The sequence below is a fragment of the Macrobrachium nipponense genome, chromosome 43 (assembly GCF_015104395.2).
Source record: "Macrobrachium nipponense isolate FS-2020 chromosome 43, ASM1510439v2, whole genome shotgun sequence".
NCBI classification, from domain to species: Eukaryota; Metazoa; Arthropoda; class Malacostraca; order Decapoda; family Palaemonidae; genus Macrobrachium; species Macrobrachium nipponense.
Genome location: NC_061104.1, coordinates 38,883,136 through 38,896,159, shown reverse-complemented (window position 1 = coordinate 38,896,159; position 13,024 = coordinate 38,883,136). Strand labels below are relative to the sequence as shown.

Genomic DNA, 13,024 nt, shown 5'->3' with positions numbered 1-13,024 from the left:
AGCAAGAAAAAACAGGTAAAACAAATTAATAGTTCATTAATGGTTTACTACACAAAAGGCCTTGTAGTTCTAAGACCTAAATCAGCAACTGATGTTGAAAACTACATAGCTAAAGAGGCCATCAATGACGTACAAACTACATCATTTTACACCGACACTCCCAAACAAACTAACTAAACCCAATACCAAAATAGATGAAGATGAAGTGAACATTAAATGAAGTGTCAAAAATGAGTTACGAAAAAATTGGGAAACTTACCCAATGTCAAACCATGCTGAGAAACATGAGCTGTGGCAAGTGGGAGGGGGAAATCCCCATAGCAGAGGAGGTCTTATCAACCCTCTAACTATCATTTCAGTAGTTTCAGGGACTAATCTTCCCAACTAACAGGTGATCATTCAGTTTTAATGACCACTTCTGTATTAGAGTTCTTCTTTATGAACACAAAGATTTGAGTTTGTTTAAACTGTAGTCAAATTGGGTATTTTCAGACATGGTACCACAAGATTCTATTGACACTGGAACCCAACCCTTGCTCAGTTCCAATAGAGAAAAAAATGATTTTAATTCACAATGACAAGAATAAAACCAACTGTGACTTCAAAGCTTTATTAAAATGTAGGTTTAAGCTTTATTTTCTACAAATTGGGAATTGTTTTGAATGTAAAAATTCTTACAAAATAAACAACAAAATAAACAAGTTATTTAAAAAACTATTTAGTATGACAACAAAAAAACTGGAATAATTCCAACAGGTACAGTATTACACATATGCTTTTTGAAACATTGAAAACCCACTCGGTTACTGCAGTGTATAAACTAAGCTAGACAGTCAATAAATGCAGTGTGCCACTTGGGATACGCCTGGTAAATACTAATCCACTTACAACTCCTGACTTGTCTTCAGTGCATTAAGACTTGACTTCAGACTTTTCCGAAGCATTCTAATGCTTGACCTAATGACTGACCTCAATGACTCTACATCTAACGTAGATTTGAGACTGTCCTTCATGGTTCTGAGACTTCTTTTCAAATCCTTGACGCTAGATTCAAGATCCTCCCTTAAAGAACTGACACTGTCTGGGCTATCTTGGCCATAACTAACTTTGCCCACAGTTCTAGAAACATAGTCATGGCTACCCAAAGAAAGAGACCTTTCTTGAGTTTTAACGCATCTGCCATGCTGACAATCCTGATTTAAAGGGAAAATGATCAGATTTAAAGAATACACTTTGCATTTTTAATGAACTAGAATGAACCGTGAAATTTTTAATAATAGATTCATGAACTCTGCAAAGTTTTCTAAGTCATAATGATTTTGCAATAACCTTACAAAAAAAGTTTTATAAAACAATCAAATATGTACTGTACATTTCACAAGTAGGTAAGCAAGCCACTTACAACATAATGCTATGACCCTATTCAATGAAAAAGCACAAAGCAAAACACTAGACACTAAGATCATTTTTATTATAAACAGATTTAGATTTCAAAACAGCTTTGCAGAACAATATGGATGAGAGAAAAAATATGTTTTAAATAGAAAATCATAATTATATTAATATTTCTGACTAATATAAAGAGAGGTTTTATAGAATTGCTTATTCATAGTTACAACATATTTTAACATAAGTTACTTTTAACATAAGTTACAAACAGTATTTTATGTTAATGTGAGTTAATGTCAAGCCTCAAAGCTTCATGGGCAGGCACTAAGAGTAAGTTTGATAGGGTACATTCTATAGCTCATTAGTGGATTAAATGGCTAGCTAGTGCTATCATAAATAATGGCAATATAAATTTTCATACTCTTTAACCCTTCAAGATTTGGGGGGTGGGGGGCAAAATCTGTCTGGCAAAGAGCACTTTGACCAATATTGCACATAGCAATATTTTCTTTGCCGAGAAAATCACAATCTCGTGAAAAAACAGTTTGAGTAATCAAAATCCACAGTCATGTGTATAGTAATAAACTGTTTTCACAGTAATACAGCTTACTATATAATTGTGGATTTTTATCACACAAACTGCTTTTTTTTATTACTTGCTACTTACTTTCAAGCTGGTTTTGGTGCTACTTTGAAGTGAATATCCATACTATACTCACTCTTGTAAGTGAAAAACTCTAAAAATAAAAGGTACGAACAGCACCAAGTTCTCCTCAAAAATTTTTTTTGGCGGATGATGTCGTCTGAAGCTTAAAGGATGAATGTCAGTAGCTTTACTGTAATGATATACTCAAAAAAGCATGGTTTCTTAATTTTGAAAATTACCTTGGGAAATTACAAACTCTTTACAATTATATATGTACTGCAATAAATACAAAAAGAGAATACATAATTACAGGAACAAGCTTAAACTCATTACAGTAGAAATATGATTATTTGGCAGCTAATTCTCCATAAACCATGATAATCTGGTAACCTTTTTCCAGATAAATCGCATTCAAAAATTTTTTTATTATTAAAATAATGAAGGCAAGGTTGTTTGCATGAAAATCTGGTTTGCCTTGGCCAGTTCACTTCCATCCAACTTTCGAGAAGATACCGCCTATTCATTCCATGCAAGTGATGTCACAGCAGGGAGGTTTTGTTCCTCCAATGAGGCTCAATACTCCTGTATCAGTGAGAGATGAGGTAGGCAATTAAATTAATGTAATTTTCATGGAGCTGAAAAGAGAGCTCTCTCTTCTGCAACTTAAAGATAGAGTGATGCAAAACTCTGAATCAAGCTTCTGGTGTGGCAGGCATTCATTGTATTGCTATCCATATGATGAAGACAAAAAGAGGAAGAACTGAATTAGTCGCGTGAAACTGCACTCCAGTTGAGAGGTGTTCTCACTTTAACAGCACAGGAATTATGCACTACCCCATCATATACAAGAGCAGAATCTTGTAAGCAGGCAACAATCTAAGACCTTTTTAGGTATACTGATAGAACTTCTGCCTACTCATCTCTCACTCTCTTCCCATCATCTGCAACAACTCTTGAACCTCTTCTGACGCTGTACAACTTAATATCAGAGCCATCTGTCACTGCTTAAAGCTGGATGACCCTGGCCAAGCTCTTGTACACTGATAATCCTTAGCCCTTGGAAACTTACGACCTCAAGCTTTCCGATGCTGATGGCTTTGAGGCTTGGTGGTTTTCTTGATCCAGCATCAGAGGAGCTTGTAGTACAGCCCTCTATTGCTTGAGATCCCCACTGTAGCTTAGGCCTCCTAGCATCTTTTATGACAATTGAATCTCTGAGGTGTTTTTTGTACAGGTATTTTGGAATGTTGTCAAATGTAGTTGAGGTGTATTTTTATATACTACTTTACATTTTTTTTACTTTTTATATATTAGTTTACATTTTTTTTAACAAGAATATACTTTTAGCCATAATATTAGTAGCAACACATACACTTACTAATAGAAATTGCTTCAAGTTGATCAACAAAATATTTCAGGAAATGAGAAGACAGACAATATAATTGTTCATAATTTTTTTACATTGAGAACGGGTTCTGTTCCAAGGATGCCAAACTATCATATCTCTGCTGTACCTGTTACAGTACACAAACATACAAAATGAACCAGCAGTCTCTTATATGGATGCTTGTTCATGTGCAGTAAAGCAAAAGCAACCTTGATTCATCAATATCTGATAATACAGGCTTTCTGGAAACATTACATTAGTGTTATTATACTTGAATCTTCTGTCATTGATTATTTTGCAAAGTAAAAAAACTAGAACTTGCAGTTTGAGGAAAATGCTATTCCTTGTAAAATACAGATTAAATTTGTAAATCAGAAGAAAATAATAGGAGTTATAAATTCCTGTTGTTTTCTTCTGATTTGCAAATTTTTAAGTTCAACCAAACTTCTCAGATAAGACAAAACCAAATATTTTTAGTCACTGATATTTTACCATATAAATGAGAAAATTAGTAGCTTATGGTAATGAATATAAATCTTATTTACCTTAAACTATAAAATTTTATCATTTAAAAAATAATTAACAGGACTCAGGTTGGTAAAGATCACAGCACTTAACTGAAGAAAAAAGCAATTTGAATTTGATAAACAAACATTTCCTGTTTCCAAGCCATGGGTCCCTCCCAGATCCACCAACACCTTAAAAAAGTAGGCTGCTCAGTAAAGGATACTATCAGGTGGTTAAATCAAATCTGACAAAATTTAGCTAAAGTTTCCTCTAGTTTCATAAAAAAGTGAATACATCCTAGTTAACACTACACCATTTGTGCTGGCTCTTTTAATTCCCACTCTTGTCCTATAACATACAATGCTGAATTTTTATGTATGAAGTACAACTGATCCTGTCATACCATACCATTACATATTCATATATGCCCAAACTTATGGTCTCTGAATGTCCCAGACACAGCACTCAATTGTGTAACAGACAGAGGGAGAGACAGAAGATCAGCAGTAGTGCAGTGCAGGTGATTTCTTCCAGACAGGTCTACTGGGGTGGGAAAGTATGCATACTGTACAAGGATGCCAAAGGTCCCTCTTTCCTAAAGGAACAATCAAAAGGAGGCCACTGCTTCCTTCCAGAAAGAGATTTACTTCATGAACAAATTCATATACTGATTTCCACCATTGAAAACAGAACTGAGTAAGGAACCAATTATGATGCCAGCTCTGACTATATAACTGTTGAAGAAGGATGGCATACCTGTGAGAACCAGCTTTGGATATAAAATCTATGCAGGAGATGGTCATGCAGAGAAGAAGAAGAATGTGGGGTTTCCATACATTTACCATAACCAATGTTCAATTTAGCCCTTGGTCAGGGGCTTCAATTAGCAATCCTCGCAGTAGAACAATCTTGGTCTTTAGCCATTCTTCAACAAAAATACCTTAGAGAGCACTAAATAACAAAAATCAATGATGACTGGAAAGAGTTAATCAGGAACATCCTTTCAGTCACAGCAGATAATCTTCCCTGCAGAAAAATTCTTGTTGCACATTTATGGGCTCTGCGGAACATCCTGTTCAGCCGAAAAAAATAGTAGGAGGTTGCCATTGCCCTTCACAAAGTTGGGCTACAAATCAGTCTGTCAAAGGGAAAGAAGTTCTGCTGCTGATCTGGAGATAAAGCTGGAGACTCCAAAGTTGACGATATATACGTTAGTAGCATTACTCTTGGCTTGTCTCATTGTAAGTAGAATTACATACAATTAACATGCTCACAACAAGGCCAACAATCAAAGGAGACAAGAATTGAAAAAGAGAAATTATATGCTAAGAATTTAGTAAATATCCCACTTTTAATCACTTACATGAACACAATAAGAGAATGAATTAGATAAGGGAGAAATACATGGATCAGTGAGTCAGGATTCTGCAGAGGAGGACAAGACCTAGGGAAATTTTTACAGATATTAACAGCAATGAACACACAACAAATGTGAGGGGTTTGTTTCCAGGTGGTAATATGCTGTGCTTCTATTGAATTAGAGTACTTCTGTCTGTTAAACAAGTGAGTGAAGTGTTTTGGGATGGGGAGACCAAGAATGTAGGCAAATAAAATTGAAATACATTGTAATTATACAGTTACTAACATCAGGAAGGAGAATCTCTAATAAACATATACGTACAAGCCTTTATTTCACATTTAAAGAACATTTTGAAAATCTTTGATACAAACCTTTTGTTCTGTAAAACTTGAATAAAAATTAATATCATTACAAATGCCATTGTAATCAAATTGCTCTAAAAGCTCATAGTATTTGTACACGAGAAGGATAATACTCTGGAGAACTATGGTTGAAAGAAATGTCTTTGTTACTCCAAAAGATTAATGACAGATTTAACATTTCTGAAGAAATATGGAAATTACCAACAACACCAATGCGCAAGTAGACTTTACCAAAGTAAATGTGTACAACATGAATCTCATACCCATATATGTTACAAGATAAACAATAGCAGATTAGCCACTAAGAACATGGCAACATCAAATATTTCCAGACCACGAATAGTGGCTGCCTCAGCATTCTGGAATGAAAAAACAAAAAAAGGAAAAACGCACCTGTTAGTTCTGAGAAATAGTAATTTCAGTCTGATATTTACAAAGATCTTAATATGTCAGCGGCAAAAGCAATTCTGTAGATGTTAGTGACATGAAGACTGTTCTGTCTACTATGCAGTAGAACACATTACATTTCATCTCTAAGAATTTTGCTCTGTAATATGAAAAAAAGAAAAGAGCAGTGAGAGAGCAACTTGCACAGAAAGGTTTTATATTTAATAAAACAAGCAAGGCAAACTGGGATAAACTTTTCCTGTGGTGGATTACATGCAAGTTCAAATTTCAATTCTTCACAAACACAAACCGTCACAAATTTTCCCATTCTTTACTTTGTAGTATAATGCTATGTTGATATTATGTATATAAGTACATCATATATTTCCAGAAATACCTGATAGAGAGAGAGAGAGAGAGAGAGAGAGAGAGAGAGAGAGAGAGAGAGAGAGAGAGAGAGAGAGAGAGAGAGAGATAGAGAGAGAGTTCTTTGTCCAGGTGCTTCCCCCCTTCCCTTTAATATGTCAAGATGATTGACAGTTAACCTACATCCCTCAACCTAAGCGGGAGACTTCGTGACAGTAAAGACTGGGTAAAGAATTGTGCTAAAATCCTAATTTACTATTATTTTCTTAACGAATTGTTTTGCTGTATTACATTAATGTTAATATTGAAAATTAGAACAAGCAGTCCTTGGTTATCGGCATACTCGGTTAATGGCGATCCGGTTTTATGGTGATTGTCTACCACCATAAAATTGGCAATCTAGGCAGCCATAAATCAAAGAGTTTTTGTTAATGGTGGCTTTCGCTTATCAGCACCCCCCCAAGAACGGAACCCTCACCCATAACTGGGAACTGCCTGTTTATAATTTTTTATCATACCCTGTATACTTTTAAACTGAAATGCTTGTAACTATTTTAATACATAGTTCCCTGCCTATTTTAATGGTTCAAACACCAATATGTACTGTACATAAGAAATAATGATACGTTTAAGATTACGTAAATCATGCAGGTACTGTATACCCACATAAATTACCTAATTATTGAAATGCAAAAATTTCCAATTATAGCTTGGAAAATATTAAAAATTGAATGACAAAGTAACGTCGCGTTTACCTATAAAACTACAGTGGAGCCGCCATATTCAAATTCACAAGATTCGTGAACTCAGCTATTCTCGGGTTTCTCTACGGGTCGTATCTATCTACCCCTTATTTGAGGAAAATTTGCCTATTTGCAGTGTTTTTAACCAGGAAATATTCACTAATTACTGTATTTTCATATCAATTTCAAGACTAAATGCACTTTTTGTGATAAAACTATTGAATTATTCAGGTATAAATATTTTTAGATAGCTTTTTATGTTTGAACTAACAAAATAGGCAGTTAGCATTTTTAGAGGGCTTTTCAGTATTCACGGATTTTAGCTATTTGTGAGGGTGGGGGTCTGGTACATACACAACCCCCACAGATACATATGCATAAAAGATCTCTCTATCTCTCATCTGAGGAGAGAGAGAGAGAGAGAGAGAGAGAGAGAGAGAGAGAGAGAGAGAGAGAGAGAGCGAGAGAGATAGAGAGAAGGAGAGAGAAGGAGAGAAGAGAAGAGGACGAGAGCAGAGAGAGAGCAAAAATACAACTCATAAGTCGACCTTCGAGCTGTGTGATTGGCTACTCCCAACCCTTCCAGGCAACAGCGTGTTGTTATGGAGAGAGATTAATTCGATGGTCCCAGTGGGCTTTTTCCATATGAATAGGTTTCATCTTCTGAATATAATAATAATAATAATAATAATAATAATAATAATAATAATAATAATAAAATAATAATAATAATAATAATAATAATAATAATAATATATTGTTTTTTCTAGTATTTTTCTTATTATTCACTTCTCTGGCTCAGCAATTTTTCTCAATAACCAGCCAATAAATCTCATTCATATTGGGAGAAATTTAAATGATGCTGAACGTGAATTTTTTAAATTCTAAACAGGATTTTGCTGTCATAAACTGGTATACTGGTATACTATAGTAATGGTATACAGGAATGGTGGATCTCAGGTCCAGGTCAAGCAGGGGTTCTTGTCAGTGTTAGTATTATTCCATAAGCAAGGTCAATGTCAGGCCAGGATTGTCCCTGGTGTTCAGCTGGCGTAGCTGGCTTATTGTAACATTTTGACCTCCTCCTAGGTCATCTTCTTGGCTAGTCAGCAGTAAAAGTAAAGAGGTGGTGTCTGCATGCCATTACTTATAGCGGCTCAGACCTAGAGCTGAATCCTGATAGGTTGAGCCAGTCTTGTGCGAGGTCGTGGATCCTGCACTGATGGTCACAGGGATTCAGCCATGTGAGCACTCGAGTAGTGTGCCCAGGAATGAATGTCTGGAGTCCTGCCTGCAGCAGGAGTCCTATCATTCTGCAGGTGCTCCTGAATATCTGGCATTGTCGGAGGGTCATTTGCTGCTGATCTCTGGGTGGCGGTAGGAAGGAGAAACATTTCTTGAGTAATATCCAAATCAGGTTTCTCCTTTCCTATATGGTGGTCCCAGGAGGCGTAGACGTCAGGTATCAGTAGTTTGGTCGATAATCTCGATATTAGGTATATCACTCATTTTTATTCTTGTTATGGGAAGTCCTGGCATGATTACAAATGGCTCCTTCTTTGGCTTGGCAGGAGATTCGCTTGGATAATCACATGGTGGTCATGCTGATGTATTTGCCAAGGCATCCTCGGATGGGGCATGTGTATCAGTAGACCACGTTCACCTTCTCCAAGGGATCCTACTCTGGGGCCACTGGGTTGATGAGGATGCCTTGGCAAATACATTGGGTAGTTATATCAGTCCAGGTTATTCTTTTAGAAAGCTAAGTTGGTACTAAATACACACACCACCCTACTTACAAATGAGTTATGTTCTGGATGGCCGTTCGTAAGTTGAATTGTTTGTAAGTTTTCACTCTACTCTTCGTGCATATTTAATTACAGCACTATACAGGCAGTCCCCGGGTTACGATGGGTTTGGGTTACGACGTTCCAAGGTTAAGGCGCTTTTCAATTACATTCATCAGAAATTATTTCTAGAACGGAGCCCATTGTAACCTGGGGACTGCCTGTATATGCCTATTTAAGTAAAGCATTATATAAAGTCAATACATTGTATGTTTTTTCATCCAAAAATTTGTACTTATGGGTGGCAAAGGGGAAGCTCTGAACACAATTTTAATCTGCGATCCCATTTCTCTGCATCTCTGAATGCTTGTAAGCTGGGACATTTTGTAAGTAGGGTGGTGTCTGTAATTATTTAACTCAAGTTGTGTGTTTTGGAGCCAATTACTGACGTTGAGCAAGATACACCTGTATGTATATGTGTTTGTATGAAATTAGGCATATATTTTTGTTATACTGTGATATTTTTTAGATTCAAATATAAAGCCACAAATATCAATTAATATCTCATTCACTATACCTTGGGAATGGTATGCACTTTACATTTAAGGGGATTTATAATTGATAACTGATTTGCCACAAGAAGGATTCAAACTACAGCCTGTTTTGGCAAGCAATGACATACAATGACATTCAAATGCAAAGCTATCAAAAGACCACTGAAAGCTTTGTGATGCTTATTTACCATTCAGTCAGCTCATCTTCCCTAGGTATCAATGCATATTTACCATTCAGTCAGCTTATCTTCCCTAGGTATCAATGCAGAGTATAGTGATGATAATGAGAATGCCACTAAAGGAAATGACATTGAAATATAAAATCAAGAAGAAGTTTTACTTGGATATCATAATATGAGTGATGTTTTATTGCCCAAAAATATTTTACTGGTTTGCAATGAAAATCAAAGAAGACAGTGTATGGTCTCTAGAATGCTGCCAGAGCCTCATATATTTATGTTAAATCACAAGTAAAAGTTTCATATTATGAAGTGCAACTTGGATCAGTTCTGTTCTACTGGCAATATGAGTGGAAGTTAGAGGATATTGCATTTCTTCCACCTGAGGATTTTTGTTGGCTGGCACAGGAAAATTTGAACTTGGAATCAACAACTTTAAAGAATTCATTGTTTTTTTTTCTAACAATTCAATTCAAGTATGTCAGTACATATTAGTATCAACCAGGTTGTTGGGAGAACTATGATTAATGAATCTAATTATATTAAGTCAAATGAACCCATCAAGATAAAAATAACACAGAAAAACAATGGTGGAAGGTGAAAGTAAATGAAGCTATCAGTCACTTTTGGCCAGCTAAATTGGTAGCTACACTAAGCCACATACAACTCTTAAAGTATATGAATTTGACCACTGGTTTTTAATGCAACAACAGTATTCAAAATTCCCTCTGAACAAACCAATATTTTTAAACATATGCAGAGTCAATAATTTCAGTTAATTCTCATACATAAAAGAAATTAAAAAAGCACAAAACATACTAGCCTTAATCATTTTTAAATAGAATAAAAATAAATACAACTTGTATGCAGCCAAGATGATGACCCACAAATAAAATGCAGAGATCACAGATACTTCTAACACAAGAGATCAGAAACATAACGAACTGTTACATAGCACATCGACTGCCAAAGCACCCACAGTACAGAACTTTCATCTCAGAGAAGTTTCCACTACAGGCGGTCCCCGGGTTACGACGGGTCCGGCTTACGACCTTCCGAGGTTACGACGCTTTTTCTTAAATATTCATTGAAAAATCCGCCCTGGGTTACGACGCTTGTTCCGAGGTTACGACGCTGACGCTTCCGACGCTCCGAGTTTACGATGCTTTTTAAAAAACACATACTATGATAAGATAAGAATCCTTTATAGTTTAGCACAGTTTCTCTCTCTCTCTCTCTCTCTCTCTCTCTCTCTCTCTCTCATCTCTTCCTCTCTCTCTCTCTCTCTCTCTCTACTACAAAGATGTATGTTTTTTAGTATGATAAATAAATGATTTACTATTTTCAAATAATTAATATTAATTTATACAGCAATAATATCAATTCATTAAAGAAAATACCATAGTGAATTAGTAAGATTTTAGCTTATATTTAATTATGGAAGAATGAAGGAAATCCCAGTCTTCTTGAAGTAACTTCCAGTAACCTTTTTTCGAGATCCAGGTACTAAAACTGTTAGCTATATATCAAGTTCTGTGACAGACAGGAGGGGGAAGAGCTGGGGGAGAGCTGCAGTGTTGCAATCACGTTTGGTCCTGACATTTTCCCCTCTCTCTCTCCTTCTCTCCTCTCTTCTCTCTCTCTCTCTCTCTCTCTCTCTCTCTCTCTCTCTCTCTCTCTGGGGAGAGAGCTGCAGTGTTTGCAATCACGGTGGTCCTGACATTTCCCCCTTCTCCTTCTCTCTCTCTCTTCCTCCTCTCTTCTCTCTCTCTCTCTCTCTCTCTCTCTCTCTCTCTCTCTATCTCCTTCATTTAATGAGACTCGAGATTTTTTATGTACTTGTACTATTTGTTTTTAATACTTTCAAAATAATAATATAATAATAATAATAATAATTAATAATAATATAATAATAATACAACTGTAATTACAAAATTCATATGTGATAGTATTTTAAAGAAATACACTACGTACTAATCTATTCATGTCACTTTTAATTAAGGTTAACTCTCTCTCTCTCTCTCTCTTTTGCTACAGATAATAATGTGTCATACATAGTGGTAACTCCCTCCCTCTCTTTCGCTGGAAGCGTTATAAACAGAGAGAGATTAAACACTTTCTCTCTCTCTCTCTCCCTCTTTTACCGAGATGAAAGAATTTTTATGGTACTAGTATGTAAAATGTTTATTGATAATTCAGTTATTTAATAATAATAATAATAATAATAATAATAATAAAACTTTAATTACAAAATTCATAATGGTCGTATTTTAAAAGAGATGAAAATGACCTTTCCATTTCACTTGTAAGGATAATTCCTCTTTCTTACCGAGATGAGAGAATTTTTTATGGTAGATGCACGTGTTTATTATATTTTTCAAATAATAATAATAATAATAATAGAAGTAGTAATAATATGATAACTAATTTCAAAAGAAAATTCTTCCCTTTGTCTTTTTCTGTATCAATTTCCCCACCTCAACTCGAGTGACGCTCAAGCTTAACAATGCCATACAATGGTCAACGAATTTAATGGTTTTATGTAATCTCTCTCTCTCTCTCTCTCTCTCTCTCTCTCTCTCTCTCTCTCTCTCTCTCTCTCTCTCTCCTCTCTCTCTCTCTCTCTTACTGAGATGAGATCATTTTCATGGACGTGTATGTAATAAGTAAGTTTATCATTAATATTTTCCAATAATAATACTATAAGTACAAAATTCATATCTGAGTATTTTAAATACAATAATCATTCCATTTCTCTCTTTTAAATACTGTAAGGACAACTCTCTCTCTCTCTCTCCACAAGATACTTGTCATACACTTGGTGTTTCTATTTCTTCCTTCTCGCTCTCAGCAAAAGAATTGATAGACAGACAAACATAATTGCACAGTCCTCTCTTTCTCTCTTCTCTGGAGAAATATATGTATTTATGGGAGGGGGAAAAAGTTGCCTACAGACGTTCATTTCAATCTATTGTGATTTAAACTTTCTAAGGAGTTATTTCTCTCTCTCGTCTCTCTCTCTCTCTCTCTCTCTCTCTCTCTCTCTCTCTCACTCTCTCTCTCTCTCTCTCTCTCTCTCGTATTTTAATGAAAAACTATACAGTAATTTTGTGAACTACACAGTGTTGCACATGAAAAAAAAAGTAAATTAGTGATAATTTTAGAGATACAGCCCTAAGAAAAATTGCAAATTAGTAGTGAAATTTTCCCTGTGGACATGTTTTCAAGAACGTCGTTCCGGCTTACGACAATTTTCGGGTTACGACGTGTCTTAAGAACGGAACCCCTGTCGTAACCCAGGGACCGCCTGTATTTTGCTAGTAATCAGCCATCCTTAAGTTAGTGTAGTTAACGAAT

The 13,024-nt window shown here is 35.5% G+C and overlaps 1 protein-coding gene across 3 annotated transcripts in view; it reads right to left on the bottom strand.

The window, feature by feature from the left end:
- Nucleotides 1-596: 596 nt before the first annotated feature.
- Nucleotides 597-13,024, bottom strand: part of LOC135213668 (cartilage acidic protein 1-like) — an 80,543-nt gene continuing 68,115 nt past the window's right edge. The window contains exon 14 of one of the 3 annotated variants that reach the window (XM_064247730.1): nt 597-1,193. In XM_064247730.1, coding sequence (XP_064103800.1) covers nt 885-1,193 — 309 coding nt within the window. In that variant the 3' untranslated portion in view covers nt 597-884. The other 2 variants (XM_064247731.1, XM_064247732.1) reach the window with 2 other exon arrangements.